The sequence below is a fragment of the Brachycentrus maculatus genome, unplaced genomic scaffold (genome assembly GCF_059751285.1).
Source record: "Brachycentrus maculatus isolate JH-2025_06_01 unplaced genomic scaffold, ASM5975128v1 h1tg000657l, whole genome shotgun sequence".
NCBI classification, from domain to species: domain Eukaryota; kingdom Metazoa; phylum Arthropoda; class Insecta; order Trichoptera; family Brachycentridae; genus Brachycentrus; species Brachycentrus maculatus.
In genome coordinates this window covers 388371-407178 of record NW_028281392.1, presented here as the reverse complement: position 1 = coordinate 407178, position 18808 = coordinate 388371, and the positions used below count along the sequence as shown (strand labels likewise).

The window sequence follows — 18808 nt, the reverse complement described above, 5'->3', positions numbered from 1 at the left end:
CGAAGAAAAGATACGGGGTCATATTGTAACGCCTTCCTCTTGATTTTCTTTGGCTGGAGAATGGCCAAGATGTTGGGCAAGATGGCTCCCCGAGCATTGTCACGTCAGAAAGCAGTTTGAGAGATCCCATGTTTGTGTTTTTTATCTGATTTGATTTAGTTGAATAAGCGTACTCCATTTGAAAACAAAACGCACTGAGATATCATGTAGGTACTTATATCCAGAAATTTCAAATTATGATCACAGCAATGTTTTTGGTTTGTCGAACGCACTACCATCTGACAGCTACTGTATATTTCTAGTGCTGTAATCTATGCAAATCTATGACTTATGGCAGCGATTTGTTCTGATTTGTTCGGTAGTGGTGGGCCTTATTGCGGTGACTATGGTTTTCAATAATTATTTCGCTTTTGGACGTCTGTAAAATTTTATTTTGACAATAACATTTTTTGCATTTGTTAGCAGACTTTTTTTTTGACGTCCAATAACGGAATGGAGAAATCCTGGAAAAGAATTATCCCCATGGACGACCAGTCTGATTCATCGAGTTCAGGTAGAGATTAAAAATATGACTACACTATATGACAAACCTTCTCTGGTATATATTATTATTGGCTTCAAATTCGAAGTGTTCATAGTTTTCGGCCAATGCGCGTGTGGTTTGTGAACTTTCCACATATAACCTCCAATCCGGTCGAATACATAATTGTATTTTCATCAGCGCTGTAGTCGAGATTGAAATAAAAATATGTTATTGTGTTTACAATTTTGTTTTTTTTAGGTGATTCCCAAGACCATAGTTTTAACTCAGCGTGGAAGCATTCTTTAATGTCTTCCAAAAGATTGAAATTATATTCTCTACTTGATGGACAGGGAACATCATCAGCGGCGACTGGATATTCTGCAGTTCTCGTATCTTCAAACCCAAACCCTTCTGATGTCCTTATGCACCATGATTATGTAGGAACATCAAGTATGTATATATATTTTTTATTATGTTAATATATTGTCGAACTCTTAAGTCAGAGTTTCTCGGTTCAAAATATTTTGATGGTTAGGCAAAGGAGCTTAGGTAGATGTCAAGTGGCTTCATTTCATTTTGAATTTTGTAGTAGTAATAGATTAAGTAGATAGTGTTTTAGTATTAATCTGTCTTGATAAAGAAGCGGTTAGCTTCGAAACCGGTGGACATTATAATTAAGTTATAATAAAATATTTATCTTCTTCTTCTTCATCTTGTTGTAGGCCTTGTGGCAGGCCACACTAGTAGATGGGTCAATAGCTGGGAATTGACATCGCAGGAGACTAATTCCTCTTAAAAACAGGTTTTTAAGAGGAATTAGTCTCCTGCGATGTCAATTCCCAGCTATTGACCCATCTACTAGTGTAAACCCATCTAAATATTTATAGTGATTTTAAAACAAAGTTGCATTTTAACCAGATCCACGCGGCTCGCATAACCGTATGTGTTTTCATAAAACATTCCCTGTACGCGGCTGACATAACCGTTTGTGTTTTTACTTTACTCCAAGTTTCGAACCTCAGTTCAACTTGGAGGGATTTTTTCATGGTGTGGAACTTTGGATAAAATAATACGTCAATCCTTGGCCTTATGACATCTGTTGAAATATCTGACTAATAATTTGTAACATCACAAGGATAAATAAAAGAACGGATCCCTCATTTTTCTTGCGGTCGGTAATTAGTCCGCGCCATAATCATGCCCTATATCTGTCTCACTCGACGCTACGCATCGCCAATGGGTAAGAGTGACACACGATGCGTGCTTTGATTTATTTATGTTACGATCTTATTTGTTTATATTACGATATATTTCAAGAATAATGTGACACGAGTGTATTATATAGTACCAAAAAGGCACAATGAATCCCATTGAACGTTTTTGCTTAGGAAAATAAATCGTTTCTTAACTAAATACATGATAAAAGTAATCATTTAAAAAACGGCGAAATACCGCCGCGCACGGGCGTCTCTCAGGAACAAAGTGAACGCGGTTAAAAGGTTAATTATAAAAGGGAAAATCACAAAGTTAGTGCTTCAAATATAAATAAAAAGATAATTCCAAATTACTGATATACACTGTTAAATGAATATTCAGTGTTTTTTTCTATTGTTTTTGCATTGTGTTACATATTTGGAAATTGTGTAAAAAATGAGTTTAGTGTGCTGAACTTTATTTGGCTTTGCAGGACATGGTTTTGGTGGGAACCCCGCGACTCAGGATTCAACCCAACCAATGAGAAACATAGACATATTTTATACTGAACTTGAAAAATTGAGGAAGTAAGTATCACCTGAATATTTATTTATTTAAAATAAGTATTTATTGTAACTGCAGACAGTTGGTAGAATTGTATATTGAATTGTTGGGTAATATATCCAAAATTAAACAAAGTTTATTGGCAACATTTTGAGTGTGTCCAAATACTTGTTCACAAAATCTGGATGATCTCCAATTACAGGAGTTATTTTCATATTATTTTTTGACATCTCATCCAAGATGAAGAAGAATTTGGAAGTCTGGGCGTTTACGGGGCTGACGACCGTCATAGGCTGGTTTAAGTGATCACTTTACACACGTGTAACATTCACCAATTCTACCCATTATTGACAACCACACTACTCAAATTCTCGGAAGTTCTATATATATGAACCAATTTAGAAACCTTGTTCTTGAATCACTAGAACTTCACATCTCACCAATAGATGTCTCTAGTGAAGTTCTAGTGATTCAAGAACAAGGTTTCTAAATTGGTTCATATATATAGAACTTCCAAGAATTTGACTAGTGTGGTTGTCAATAATGGGTAGAATTGGTGAATGTTACACGTGTGTAAAGTGATCACTTAAACCAGCCTATGACGGTCGTCAGCCCCGTAAATGCCCAGACTTCCATATTCTTCTTCATCTTTGATGAGATGTCAAAAAATAAAGTCTATTGGATTTGTCTTAATAAGACGAAACGCGTTACGTATTAACATATACATAAATAAATGTAGAATTCAAATCCAATAAACCTTGTTTAATTTTGGATATATTACCCAACAAGAAATAAGTACATTGGGTGGGTTCATTGCTAAAAAGCATTATCAACCAACCAAAAACTGACTAGTGATATTGGTCAAAACGTTTGATACCATATATAGCTGTTTGCAATCAGAGGGTAGATAGTACTTAAACATTAAAAAAAAAACAGAAATTACAAAGTGATGATAATAAGGAAGGCAAAGGAAAAAGGGAGTTTAGCCTTCCCTTCCCGGTGTTGTGTACCTAGTACACATTGCTTCTAATACCATAATATCTCTATAAATATAATAAATACAAGGCTAAGATTTTAGGTGTTTCTCCATAACATATTTACGCATTCATTTAAAAAATAATATTAATGATAATCAGAATTTATCGGGTACATGGGAGGTATTATATATATATAAACAGCACGTGAACAGTGTGCAGGAACCGCGACACTATATTCGCATCTCACTCTTGCATACATGCACTGTGTAAGCGTGAGGAGCTCAGAGCTCAATGTTCTCTAGGTAGCGGTCAGTTGCTCTTCAGCTCCCGACAGTGGACCTGTGCTTGTTTCGTGAGAGTTGTTAGATTGTTTTTGAATGTTTTCAGCAAATAAATCTAAATTATTATAATTTTTGACTTCATTTATAATTAATTAAGGGAATTAGCTATGAATGTCCGTATTTTTCCAATTTAATATCGCTAATATTTTATTGTGTTTTATTTTAACACCGGAAGGGAAAGGTAGAGAGAAAAACTAAGGGATGAGGTTTGATGGACAGTTAGGATACTAATGATAGATAGTAATGTCTCAGACGTTTCTTAAAAGTAATTAGAGAGGGTGCATTTTTTACAAGGAGAGGTAATCCATTCCAGTCTGGCCGCTTGGACAGAGAAGGAATTACTCAATACAGTATACACTTGCGAATAATACTTGGAATTGTATTTCATTTTTCTTTTAGTTCTATGTATAGAGGACGGAATACTTCTGCCTTCAACAACCAAAATTCTGGGAATAATTCGTGGTTAGAGAATGACGGTAATTTAAGTAGAGTGAGTATTTTTTACCAATATCATTACCCTCTTATTGAATCGTAGTACATATACAGTTAAACCTCTATCTATCGTTCCTCGAATAATCCTTTTCCCGGATGTGTCGTTTATTTCTTCTACCCCCAATCCTTCGTCTTTTTATAGATCCTAAAGGTGGAGACTGACCGGAGCATTTCGTCGTAACATTGCTCGCGGCGAGCATCAGAAACTTTGGATGGAGCGCTCGGCTCAGTGTACTGACTGCCTGAATGCTCGCATAGTGACGTTACGACGTAATGCTCCGGTCAGTCTCCAACGTAAGGATCTGTTTGTGCCTCCGCCTGTCACTCTTGGGATGTTGACTCCCAGCTATCTTTCCATCCTCTTGGAGATCTGCCTAGGGGTCTGCGTCCTTCAGGGTTTCCTTGAAGGGCAATACGTGGAAGTCTCGTTCCAGTATCGCCTTCGTTGTATTCCCCACCTCACGATATCCTCCGTCTTACACATGCTCCGGATGTCGGTGTTTCTTCCCCAATTCATTTCATACAAAAATAGATTACATTGATCGTTTCTCTATCGCCATTTTACCGCATTCATCGTTTGAATTACGCTACAAATTTGATATATTTTGACTGATTTTTAAAAAAAATTCTCAATTTTCTGAATTTTGGTACATTCGACATGATAGAAGCTTTGACAATTCTGAGTGCCGACAGACATCCGCGCGCCGTTAGCCTTCCCAACGGCGCGGCTTCCTAAGTGCAAAATAATATTTTTATTTTGCACTTAGTTATAAATTTACGTAAATGTATTGGCATTTTTTCGTACGGGACAAAAATGATTTTGTTATACATTTTAGGGGATTATTTTTCATACATAAATGCATTTATATAAATACATTTTTGTATGAAAAATTGCTTTTATGGAGTAAATTTCGTTTTTTTTCGATATATGTCATTTTTCGCTATATCTTTTTTTTTAAATTTTTTTAAAATAAAAGAAATATTTGTGTTAATATTATTTACACAAATATTTCAAAATCATACTATTTCTGTGAGCCTAAGCGGCTCATTATTAGAAATAGGTATCAAATTGTAGTAGAGTGGGTTCGAACCGAGAAACTCTGACATAAGAGTCCGCGACACTAACCACGGGTCCACAACCCTACACAATGTCAATATCGCGGTTCTACTGTATAATAAAGCTTAATGCTGTACGCACCCTAATACGCGATGATTTAATTCAGACAGCTTATATTTCAGGAGCTGGAGAGTTCTCAGGAATTAATGGCGACCATAGCAGAAATGCAGCATTCCGCTTCAACCTCCCAACTTCCCGCCAATGTAGAAAATAGATTTAGCGACGACACTCCGCCGAACCAAGAAATTCCGGAAGACTTTCCCATGGCTGAAGGTCTGGAAAGAAATTTATTGTACTTTTTTCCCGGCTCTTCACAAGGCTTGTGTGAAGGTGATGAACTTATCTTTTATCTTTATCGGAATATGTATGGAAGCGAATAATCTGTATGGAAGCGAAGCATGGAGTTGGCAAAAGGAGTATGAAAGCGTCTGCTTTGTCATTTAGTCTTGAATGCAGTTGAAATGCGATCCCTCAGTGCGGGAAAACGGTTTATTTAATTTTTTATTTATTATTTTTCTTTTAAAGGAATAACCAGCAAAGCGTCTATTTTAGATGCTTGTCTGCAGGTAGGATAGTAAGGATAGGGAAGGTAAATGTGTGTCAGCCTCCGTAGTGCAATGGTCAGCATGCTCGGCTACTGTACTGGAGGTACCGGGTTCGATTCCCAGGGGGGTTTAATAAATACAAGTGATTTTTTCACTCTAATATTTATTCAATATTTTCCTTCATGTGGTCATGATCAAGATAACACTGCGTTTATATGATGCAGTGCCCTACGCACCATTGGGTGCAGATGAGGGTTTTTGAAAAAGGTAAATTTGAAAAAAACATCAAAAACACCCAAATACATCAAAAAGACCAATTGAAAATAAATCTTGAATTCATTTTGCAATGGGCGGGAATCGAACCTGCAACGCCAGTTTTGCAGCTGAGCATCTACCCAACTATGCCACGGCGCCTGTCTGATAGATGTTCGAATGGTGAAATAAGGATAGAATGCAAGGCTTCGATAAAATTAAGAAAGGCGTGTTGAGATGGTTTGGACATGTAGAACGTATGAGTGAGGAAAGAATGGTTTAACAAATTTATGAGGCAAATATAGTTGGAAAAAGAAGCAGAGGAAGACCGAAGAAAACTTGGCACAATCAGGTACGTCAAATACTTGAAATCGGCAGGGTCGGGAGTCGAAATAATCAGCCGGTATGTACGAGGAGATGCATGAATGTGGGAGAGGCGAAGAATTTTTACAAAAACAGGGTGGTATGGCGTTCTATTCTCTGTGCCTACCCGTGCACGGAAGCAGCGTGATGATTATTTAGTTAGTAAGTTTTCAGAACTGATCCTAAGTAAACTTTGTTGAATACAGACGCTCCTCATGAAATCTGTATGACATATGAGTATGTTGGAATATAGTACTGAAATTTAATTCCACGATGGTTAGTGTTCTTTGTTTGAACCCTTTCAATGTCGGAAGGTATTAATATGGCCGTGCCCAGCAGGCCGTGATTTAAAAATAAAAATAAAAAACCAAAAAAAAGTATATTTTTTGTGTACAGGTATAAAGGATATTATGAAAACTTGCCAAATATGTACACTGTGTGGCGTTTGAGCTGCCGTTTACTCAGAAAAACAGTCTAAATATTCAGGGTTGTTGAGTTGTAATACAGTAGAATCGCGATATAACGAAATCCAAGGGACCAAAAAATATTAATTCGTAATAACGAATTCCCACATATAACGAATTTTTTTAAATCATACTTAGTATGTATATGTTGCGCGCCGTTGCAAAAAATGTTGCGCGGCTTTTCAAAAAGATCGCAAGTTCTGCAAACAAAGGAGGAAGGGGGCCATAGGGAACTGAATATCTACATATTTTCATTAGTTTTCTTATTAACCTTACGGTGATAAAAGTGCCGCGGGAATCGATGATACTCGTATGTATTTTGTACACAATATGAGAATGTGATTTTAAAACAGGAAAAATGTAAATATTCATAGTTGCTTTTACTGGCCATATTTAAAGTTGAAATATAGCAATTTTGTAATGTTGGGTCTGGTAAATATGTATCTAAAAAGGAGAATAATAACATCAAATATAATAATAATAATATCACAAGTAGTCGCCAAAGCCGAGAACGAGAACGGCTTGCGCGCTACTGACGGCCAGTGTTGTCAGACGTCAAAGAGTAGTTTTCGATATTGAGATTGCGAAATTACGAAATTGCGAAATTACGAGACGGCGAAAAATTTTTTTTTTCCAAAATTTACGCGATGAATTTTTTTTCGCCGTCGCTAAAAATTTCCTAAAATCCGTTAAAATTCCGTTATAATCCTTCAAATTCCGTTTGATCTCTTTATTCCTTCAAAATCCGTATAAAACGGACAAATTCGTATTTGTCCAAATTGTCCGTCATATTTAATATTCCTAGTTGCTTTTATTGGCCATATTTAAAGTTTAAATAAAACAATTTTGTAATGTTGGGTCTGGTAAATGTTATTCATAATGTCATTCATTTGCAGCGACGGAAATAAATAATTTGTAAAAAAATCAGGAATCAAATCCTAACATAAAATCGTAAAAATACACAAACGTTTCTGTGTTTGCGCGTGTGGCGTGCTTTGTAAGTATGCGTGCATGTCGTACGTCGTAACACGTTACTCCGCTAGTCCAATAGTGTGCAGATTGTCTTACCCGACACTACGCCCCACTTAGGGCGCTTGTCCACTACCCGAAATTCCGTGTAATTTTACTGTCCGGCATGTAAGTTAGCGTTTTAAAATGACGATTGGCTTGGATTGGCTTGTGCTTTTGTCCATCTTTCTTCGGATCGGAGCTTTTGATCGGTGCGTGAACACGTTGCGCGTAAATTCGATCGTAAAATCGTCGTTTTAAAACGCAAACTGACGTGTCGGACGGACGGTAAAATTATTCCGTGTAGTGGACAAATGCCCTTACGATGTAGATAAAAGATGGATGCAATTTGAGGATTATTATTGTCAACATAATCATTTCATTGAGATAAAAAGATGGATTGTAATTTGAGAATTATTATTGTCCACCATTGAGATAAGCAGGTGGACTGGTTATGGGAGAGAATATACTTGAGAATTTTTATGGCCTACAGAAATAATTTCATTGAAATAAGAAGAGAGATTATAACTACGTCGCCCACTTTCAAAATTCGCCAGATCCATATAAGTCGATTTTACAAAAAAAATCCAAATTCTCCGGATAACATTTATGTTTCAAAGATTTGTCTATCTTTACATAAAATATTTTAAAATAGAGAATTTTCCCATTTTTTTGGAAAGTTTTTCAGTACTCAAAAAAAAACACGAGACCAAATCGATAATGACGTCATCTTAACTTTTGACCTATCTCCGCTCTCTGATTCCGATATGGGTCAGAAGGCAAGTTTCATGAATATATCGGAATTTGAAATACAACGCTGTTTTTAAGTATTTTTTAGCGGGGTTTTCAAGTATTTAAAAATTTTGAACAATAAAAACCACAACTGGCATTCCGATAGAGTATTTATTTTAAAATCTTATAAAACTGGATCTAGCGGATTTTGAATGAAGGCGACACAACTAAAGAATTATTATTGCTAAAGTAAATCATTTCACTGACTCATTGACTCTAATTACTAATTACTCAAGCTGATGGGATATTGTATTGAATTACTTTTAAAAATCGCCATAAAACCATCCGCATATGGTGCGGCGGCGCGGCTTGAATATTTTTTATTTCCGCGCGGCGCCGTGGCGGCGCGGCTTTGAAATATTTTTATCATAACATTTTTTATTTGTTATAAATTTACTTAAATGTATTGGCACTTTTTCGTACGGGACAAAAGTGATTTTGTTATACATAATAACGGGATTTCGTTATATAAATGCATTTTTGTATGAAAAATTAGTTTTAGGGAATAAATTCGGTTTTTTTTTTTCGATATATGTCATTTTTCGATATATCGCGATTACTTATATCGCGATTCTACTGTAGTAGTAGTCTGGATTGTTTGTTTACACTTCCATTTGTGTTATGCAAATATGAGGGGAGCGGGGAGGGGGTGGGAGGGTGGACCATAGACATCAACAAATAGAGCTGCCAATAATTTAGTAATGTTACCAATATTAAAATAACTCCTACGTTTCTGTGACGTCATTCATTGCCAATTTACGAAAATAACGTTTTTTCGAAGACGAATTTTCCAAAAGAAAATGATGAATGAAAATATTAATTACATCGGCTGTTTTAAACACAAAAGGAGTCTAATACAATCCTTTATAGGTTGAGTATGTTAAATTAGATATTCCTCCCGTCTGACAAAGATCCATTCAATATTTTATATTGATTTTAGATGAGCCCCCATCTTCCTCATTGGCGTCACAAGCTAAAACGGAACCTCAGGTTTTTATCATTTTTCTTTTTTATTTCCTCTGATGCTTAGCGTAGTGTAGTGGTCAGCGCGTTTGGCTACCGTGCTGGACGTCCCGGGTTAGATTCCCAGGGCACTCAAAATAAATTTGAGTGATTTTCACTCTGATATTTATTTCGTGTTACCCTAATACCTGAAGAGTGGGGCTGGTCACCTTTCCTTCACGTATTTAACGATCAAGATAACACTGCTTCTATACGATGCAGTGCCCTATGCACCATCGGGTGCAGACAAGGGTCATAAACTGAAAATTTCCTTAACGTGACTTTTTTTTTCATGTACATTTTTATTTATGTATTAATTTTTTAATCAAACAGATTTTTTGAGTTTACCAAGTTGTATTTTATTTTCATGTGTTTTTGTTAGTAAAATACAACTTAGTAGACTCAAAAAATCTGTGTTTAATTTAAAAATTATTACATAAATTAAAATGGAGTCCTACAAATTAAACGGCAAATCAATAAATAAATACATTTTTGATACCTAAAGCGCTGGGCTGATCACCTTTCCTTTACGTATTTAACCATCAAGATAACACTGTTTCTATATGATGCAGTGGCCTCTGCACCATTTGGTTAGAAACTGAAAATTTCCCTTAACATGAGTTTTTTTTTTCAAATACATTTTTGTTTGATTTTAATATTTTATTTTTAAGGAAAGCGGCGGTAATGCTTTAGAAAATGGCACAAGTAGTTCAGTAGAACGATCGAATAGTCTGCCCACCAAGGAATCAAAACCTCCAATTACCAAGGACAAAGATGGTAAGATATAGGGATTGATTTTTGAATACATTCCGTTGCTATAATTTTCAATTTCAATTTTAATTTCAATTTATTCAACAAAAAAATAATATATACATAACAAACAATATTCAAGGCTATATTAAAAGTCCGCCTCCGTAGTGTAATGGTCAGCATGCTCGGCTACCGTTCTGGAGGTCCCGGGTTCCCGATTCCCAGGGGGTTTAATAAATATAAGTGATTTTTTCACTCTAATATTTATTCAATATTACACTGGACTGGTACCTGAAGTGGAGGGCTGATCACCTTTCCTTCATGTGTAATCGATCGAGATAACACTGCGTTTATATGAAGCAGTGCCCTATGCACCATTGGGGTGCGGTAAGGGATTTAATATATTAAAAGTAAGCAAGAAGACTTAAAGGTGTAGAAGAATCCCGCTTCGGAAAACTCCTTCGGACACATGGAACAGATCAATATCCAATGTGATATTGTTCAACATAGCGGTAGCTCTTCCTACAGGCATAACCATCGGCAGGTTGGTCCTGTGTATAGGAATGTGAAACAATCTAAAAATCTATACTTCCAAATGTGAAATAATTTAGAAAAGAATCTTGTATGCATTAACCCAGGGGCTCCCAATATTTTTCAGCCTGCGGCGCACTTACAAGTTTAGTATTTTGTCACGGCGTCCTACTATTTGGAATAGGTATAGTGACTACTGTATTAATATTATAATCAAAAGAAATAGGTACCTACAATAATATGTAGTAGTTGGGTGGAAAGATGCAAGCACTCAAAATAGAAATTGTTGCTTTATAGGTACACGAGAATATTTGTGGTTTCAGATAATGATTCTCGGCGCCCCTCTTTACTTTCTACGGCGCACACTTTGGGAACCCCTGCATCGACCTTTTTCCTTCGGGTGCTAAAATAAAAAGCGCGTCCCGGTGTTGGATAGTCACTACACAATCAAAAATTATTTTAAATCAGAAAAATACGGACATTCATAGCTAATTCCCTTAACTAATTATAAATGAAGTAAAAAATTATAATAATTTAGATTTATTTGCTGAAAACATAAAAAAAAATCTGACAACGCTCGCGGAACAAGCATAGGTCCACTCTCGTCGGAAGCCCAAAAGCTACTGCCGCTCTAGCCAGAGAATAATGAGCTTTGAGCTCCTCAAGCTTGCACAGTGCAAGTATGCAAGAGTGAGATGCGAATATAGTGTCGCGGTTCCCGTACACTCTTCACGCGCTGTTTATACGCGAATTTGTTTCCGATATTCACAAAATACCTCCGATGTACCCGGTAAACCCTTATTAATATTAATATTATTTTTTAAATCAATGGGTATATATGTTATGGAGGAATACCTAAAATCTTAGCCTTGTATTTATTATATTTATAGAGATATTGATGGTTATTAGAAGCAATGTGTACTAGGCACACAACGCCGGGAAGGGGGGGGTCAACAAAGGTTTCTGCCAACTGACCAAGTTTAAGCCTAGATGTCACCCATGAAGTTTGTTTGTTTGATGTTGTTACTTGCAACATATCGCGGGTGCACTGGGTCTCCTTGGTGCGAAGCAGACTCGAGAGTGGCTCGATGATTTGGGGGGTACTCTCTTATGGTACAGAAAGTCCAAAAGAAGTTTCTCAGGTATCTCTACATGAGAGAGTACAGCTGTCGAGAAGCATGCTGTCCACCATGATAAATATTTAGTATTGTATGTATCGCTGTTATATTCAACAGATGGCGCCGACATTGCTGTCAACAAATCTGTTATTTTAATAAATTAAAACAATTTTATCTGTCCTAAGTAAGAACCCTGCCACATTTCAATTTATATAGATAGTATTCTAATGCAACATTGTGTAAAAATTTCAAAGCAATCTGTAAAATCTTAGGGAACAATACTGAAATTTTCGAGATTTTGAACAAATAAATACATATTTACATTTTTATTCATACAGATAGATGCATGTGCAATGAAAAATGACGCACAGTGTTTAAAGTGATCACTTAAACCAATAATTAAATATGTACTTTTTTTCTAGATTTTCAACAAAGTCAAGATGGAAGTCTAAATGAGGTAATTTGTTCTTCATGATTCTTTCACACACGCCAAAACTTTCACGCGTATTAGTATAAGAGATATAGTGATACAATGTGTGTACAGAGTGTTCTGACCACTTGACTACTGTTAACCTTTCCGGGAGCAAAATAATTCATCGTCCAACTTTCTCTGGGGAGTAGCTTCTCTTTACATGCAAAAAAAAAATCATGAAATCCAGGTATTTGAAGATATCGCTCACTCCTTTCAAGAACGTCATAAATCAAAAATCGTCAATTTTCAGGTGTGCGTGTTTTCGGAATGCCCAGAAAATGTACTATATCCCAGCAAAAGAGGCATATTTTTAACTTAATATTTACCCGCTACAGGGCAGAAAGTGTTGTTTTTGCATTTTGAAGAAAATGTATTGTTTTTATTATTTTTTTAAATACACTAAATATTTTTCAAATGGAGAAAAAACCTTCAGATTTTACTTAAAAAGATCTGTTGCACAGTAAAAAGTTCAATAAGTGGCTTGATATCTATTTTTAATACATTGTATTATATTTTTAAACTTTAAAAACGTTCTCCTGAATAATCAAGTTTTTTGATTTATAACGTTCTTGAAAGGAGTGAGCGATATGTAGAAATTATGTAAAAAAAACCTATTAGGGCGTTTGTGCACTGCACGGAATTTTACCGTCCGGCACTTCAGTTAGCATTTTAAAACGACGATTGGCTTGGATTGGGTTGTGCTTTTGTCCATCTTTCTTCGGATTGGTGCTCTTGATCGATGCGTGAACACGTTGCTCGTAACTTCGATCACGCTAAAATGTTGTAGTCGCTTTTATTAAAAACCGAGCAGCCGGACTGTAAAATTCCGGGTAGTGGATAAGCCTCCTTAGAATTGATTTTTTCGTGAAATCTATGTGTTACGAAGACAGAAATTATGTAAAAATATAAATAAAACTCACCATTATTTTATGACAAAATTACATAAAAATATCAACAGATGTCATTGGTATACAAATTACATCATACCAACTGACAGACGTACTTTAAAGTCGATACTTCTTTGAGGAAAATTCGCATCAACTTTCATTTACGTCCATACTCCTGTAAAGCAGTGCTCCGCAACCTTTTCCCACCTACGACACACCAAAATTCTTCCTAGAATTTTGCGGCACACCAAAAGCTAAAAAATATAGACCATCAAAAATTATTTTGTTAAAATAATCATTCTTTACTACATTTCGAAAAAAAACAAAATCATTAAAATTAATTTGTCATTGTGTATTAAATATATCAACGGCCCCTACGTAAAGTACTCTATCTGTAAATCTGTTACTTTACAGCAGAGAGCTTAGAAGATTTTTTCAACGTATTTTTTTTATTAATTAACGGTTTTATCTGAAATTGTAATACATTAAAAAACACGATAATATAATGTATTAAATCGTTTTAAATCTTTATGTTTTGTCAAAATTAAGTAGTTAGCGTTTTAGGAGTTCCGTTCATTCCGAAAACTCGATGTTGATAGCGTCTTATACGCCTGAAAACTAGGCGCAATTAATTTTATATATTATTTCTTTGTTTGTATTTGTAGATAATGGTCAGTAGATAATATACACCAAATATCTCAAAATTGATAATAATTTAGTTAGAGCACTTTACGTAGGGCACGCCGATATGATGCATAATCATAAAATGTCAAATACATTAATTTGACCGCGGCACACCTGTATCCGGCTCGCGGCACACCAGTGTGCCACGGCACACCGCTTGCGGAGCACTGCTGTAAAGGTTCATGTGAATTTGTAAGTACGGTAAAACATCGTTCATCTGTTTTAGAGTATTACCGCGAATTGGTTTGTATTATTTTTTTTTTCAAATTTGTCAATTTGAAATATTTAAGAATATTGGTGTGTCAACTCGATATAAACCAACTACTCGTCACGCTGCTTCGTGGCAGGCAAACATTCTTCGCCACTTCTACATTCATGCATCTCCTCATACATACCCGTCAATTATTTCAACTCCTAACGAGACTGCTTTCAAGTATTTGACATACCTGATTGTGTCAAGTTTTCCTCTGTCTGATGATTTCATTATTTTCTTTTGAGATTTTTATGAATACACATATATTAATAGGCACTCCTGGGCCTGCTGGAGTGCCCAGTCTGCTGGGAGGTGGCGGCCCCGCCCATCTACCAGTGCCAGCGCGGCCACCTGCTGTGCCGGCCCTGCCGCAAGCGCATCTCCACCTGCCCCACTTGCAGAGCCAACCTGACCTCCAGCCGGAACTTGGCCATGGAAAAGGTAACGGCTTTGCTATTTTTTTTTTGTTTAACCTTTCCCGTACTGGTCATCCAAAAATTACACGGGATCCGAAGCGGGCCACCAAAAGACCCCAGTTCATATTTGTATTGAAATCATATGAGGCTGTCAGTGGCCTAACATCCAATTTTTCATATATCCTGACTTACCTACTGCAAATTTTTTAAAACTTGCTAAAATTTAATGCAAAATCGACCTATCCTTGTTTCAATCAATCTTCAACAGATGATCAAATGAACAAATCAAATACAACATAATATATGTACATGGATTTAAAGTTCATGATTATACAAACCCCATTATTTTCATACTGCATTTCTAGCTTCTGGCTTAGGCCACTTTTACGCTGACGGCCTCATATATTGTAGCTCGTAATTCGCCGTCATCTGAGCCACAGTGCGGCACATCCTCAGTGCTGCTCCAAAATGCCGTGTGTTTTTCCGATCATATCTCTGATATGATCGGAAAAAGTGGAGTGGAGCGAAAGAACTATAAACCAAAATACTTGATATTATTATTATTATTTTTTTTTTTTTTTGACATCTCATCAAAGATGAAGAAGAATATGGAAGTCTGGGCATTTACGGGGCTTACGACCGTCATAGGCTGGTTTGAGTGATCACTTTACACACGTGTAACATTCACCAATTCTACCCATTATTGACAACCACACTACTCAAATTCTTGGAAGTTCTATATATAATTCAATTCTTCTTCATCTTTGATGAGATGTCAAAAAAAAAAAATAATATGAAAATAACTCCTGTAATTGGAGATAATCCAGATTTTGTGAACAAGTATTTGGACACACTCAAAATGTTGTAAATAAATTATCTGGTCAAATTATAAGCTTAATAATAAAAATGAAAATGGTATTTTCTGGCGTTTCTCATGTGTGTGATTATAATCCGGGATTCGGATCTCACATACTAATATAAGAGTTTCTGCTTAATAAAAAGCTTCTTTACATCTCATCAATAGATGTCTCTAGTGAAGTTTTAGTGATTCATGAACAAGGTTTCTAAATTGGTTCATATATATAGAACTTCCAAGAATTTGAGTAGTGTGGTTGTCAATAATGGGTAGAATTGGTGAATGTTACACGTGTGTAAAGTGATCACTCAAACCAGCCTATGACGGTCGTAAGCCCCGTAAATGCCCAGACTTCCATATTCTTCTTCATCTTTGATGAGATGTCAAAAAAAAAAAAAATAATATGAAAATAACTCCTGTAATTGGAGATAATCCAGATTTTGTGAACAAGTATTTGGACACACTCAAAATGTTGTAAAATACTTGATAGTGACAACGGCAAAGTTTGGTTTATCAACTTTGGTCCTTTGAAATCTCGGCAGTGATGATTTATACAGAAAGTAATGCGGATTTACACTTGCAGGTTGCGGAAAAACTGAAGTATCCGTGTAAGAACAGCAACTCCGGATGCGCTACGATGGTGGGGCTGAGAGACAAGAGGGAGCACGAAGCCAACTGTCCGCAGAGGCTGTACACCTGCCTCAACCCCTTCTGCACCCCGCGCTGGACCTCCAAGCTGGACCTGCTCATGCTGCACTATGGCGACTCCCACGCAGAGATGCTCCGCCGAGGACCCAAGCACACTCTGCACATCCCCATCAACCACGACTTCTACAGAAAGCTGACCTCCCACGTCTGGATCATCCTGGCCTTCGACAAGCTGTTCACGGTGCACTTGCGAGTGGTCCCTCCCGGGGAAGTGTTCGGCTGCGTCCAGTACGTCGGCCCGCACAGCGTCTCCCGCAAATATATTTACGAACTCAAATCTCATCTCCCGCTCGACATCTATCGATGCGCGAGGTTCGAAAGAACGACGCACTCTGACCAAAGCAATTTAGACAAACTTTACCTCAAGAAAGATTGCTTCCACCTCTCTGATAACTGGACCAAAACGCTTAAATCGGAAGACGCTCCTAGATCTTTTGATTATCTCGAAATTTGCGCTTCCATACGGCCTGCTTGAATTTCTTGTGCATTTTTAAAAGGATTTTACTAGAAATGATTTTAGTCACCTCATTCGAAGTCACGAATTCCACATGTCATTTTATTACATAATTACAATAAATTATATTATAAACAAATGTGTGCTGACCTTAATTTACCTCCTTTAGGCTGAAAGTTAAAGACAAAAAATCTAACAAGTGTGATTTTTAAAGCGCAGATATGAGAAAATGTAGTTGTCATACTTGGCATATCGATATCATATGTAGGGCGTAGATTCCCAAACTCGATGCCCAGTTTTCAACATTAATATTTTTCGTAACCGCACCTTTATCTCTATTGAAGATCTTCTTTTTGTATATCCTAGGGATCTGTTTATGCCTCCGCATGTCACTCTCGAAATGTTGACTCCCAGCTGTCTTTCCATCTTTTCGGAGGTCTGCCTGGGGGTCTGCGTCCTTCACGGTTACCTTGAAGGGCAATACATGGAAGTGTGTCTTCTGACATTCTGTTTATATGTTCATTCCGGAAAACGCATTGAAAATGATAAAAACATGCAGAAACTCTTTCAGCGCACTGTTTATCTGCTAAAATAGAATCAAATTTATTCCAGCGCCATATTACAGTTGTCAATCTTAGGTAAGTTCGGGATTAGATACCTATATGCCTTGCTTATTACTTTGTATTTACAAATGAATATAAAACGTCCATTCAGCCATAACACACCGATATCATGAATTCTCTTCTCCGTCTTATTCCTCATTACTGAGGATTGTGACCCTCGTGTAAGCAATGACTATTCTCCAGTTATCCCTTGACTGCGATGCACGTAGCGCTCCAACCACCGAGGTGCCTGCTGCTGCCTTTACTTGAATCAGGAATGTATTGGATTAAAGGATTTTTAAAGAAAAGGAGTTTGAAAGGGTAAAAGAAGAAAATTGAAACACCCACTCGAACAATTGTTCAAAGATAAGTATACATGATTAACCTTTTAACCGCGTTAACTTTGTTCCTGTGAGACGCCCGTGCGCGGCGGTATTTCGCTGTTTTTTAAATGATTACTTTTATCATGTATTTAGTTAAGAAACTATTTATTTTCCTAAATAAAAACATTCAATGGGATTCATTGTGCCTTTTTGGTACTCTATAATACACTTGTGTCACATTATTCTTGAAATATATCCTAATATAAACAAATAAGATCGTAACATAAATAAATCAAAGCACGCATCGTGTGTCACTCTTACCCACTGGCGATGCATAGCGTCGAGAGTGAGACAGATATAGGGCATGATTTTGGAGCGGACTAATTATCGACCTCGAGAAAAATCAGGGATCTGTTCTTTTATTTATCCTTGTGATGTTACAAATTATTAGTCAGATATTTCAACAGATGTTATAAGGCCGAGGATTGACGTATTATTTTATCCAAAGTTCCACACCATGAAAAAATCCCTCCAAGTTGAACTGAGGTTCGAAACTTGGAGCAAAGTAAAAACACATACGCTTATGTCAGCCGCGTATGGGGCATGTTTTGTTAAAACACATATGGTTATGCGAGCCGCGTGGATCCGGTTAATGAAAATTGGGTTTAATGCTTTATTTGTGTAATATTAGTTCTGTTAAGACATCATAAACATTGCAAATAGACTAATAATTTGCCATGATGCTAACCCTGGATCTTTGGAAGATCTGTGAAGTATTTGTGATTTTGTTTAATAAAAATATTTGACTTGAAATTTCATTTAATTTCTTTCAAGTTTTAGGAAGAGAATAAAATAAATTTTTGTAATGTGTATTATGAATTCAGTGTAAAGCGGTTCGAGTCAATTTTGGTACATTCGTGGATTATTCCCGATTTTTGTAATTCAATGATCCCCAATCCCCGGGGCGCCAAGGCCCTGCTAGGTGCCAATCACCTGTCTTGGTTTTTAAAATATTTCGTGCTCTACTTCCCCACCAGAAAAGACCCACGAACCGGTAAGTAATGGATCCGCGACCCATTTGTCCACAAACCAGGAGAATCTATCACGTCTGCGCAAGAAG

General features: G+C 36.6%; 1 protein-coding gene across 4 annotated transcripts; it reads left to right on the top strand.

Annotated features, from left to right (window-relative positions):
• Nucleotides 1–329: 329 nt before the first annotated feature.
• On the top strand, nucleotides 330–16902 carry LOC148300774 (uncharacterized). Of its 4 annotated transcripts, none has more exons than XM_088274313.1 (11): nucleotides 330–379; nucleotides 466–553; nucleotides 782–973; nucleotides 2211–2304; nucleotides 3999–4089; nucleotides 5331–5538; nucleotides 9573–9622; nucleotides 10306–10411; nucleotides 12456–12490; nucleotides 14603–14770; nucleotides 16185–16902. In XM_088274313.1, the coding sequence occupies exons 2-11, from the start codon at nucleotides 493–495 to the stop codon at nucleotides 16782–16784; spliced, it is 1605 nt and encodes a 534-aa protein (XP_088130439.1). In that variant the 5' UTR covers nucleotides 330–379; nucleotides 466–492; the 3' UTR covers nucleotides 16785–16902. The 4 variants fall into 4 exon arrangements, with proteins under 4 accessions (XP_088130439.1, XP_088130441.1, XP_088130440.1 ...); XM_088274315.1 differs by having other exon boundaries at nucleotides 339–379; nucleotides 874–973; XM_088274314.1 differs by having other exon boundaries at nucleotides 350–553; nucleotides 5331–5481.
• The last annotated feature ends 1906 nt before the right edge of the window (nucleotides 16903–18808 follow it).

Coding starts and splice junctions, on each gene's coding strand:
- LOC148300774 (XM_088274313.1), top strand. CDS start 493: ATGGAGAAATCCTGGAAAAGAATTATCCCCATGGACGACCAGTCTGAT. Junction 5,539..9,572: donor TTCACAAGGCTTGTGTGAAG/GTGATGAACTTA, acceptor TATTGATTTTAG/ATGAGCCCCCATCTTCCTCA. Junction 9,623..10,305: donor AAGCTAAAACGGAACCTCAG/GTTTTTATCATT, acceptor TTTATTTTTAAG/GAAAGCGGCGGTAATGCTTT.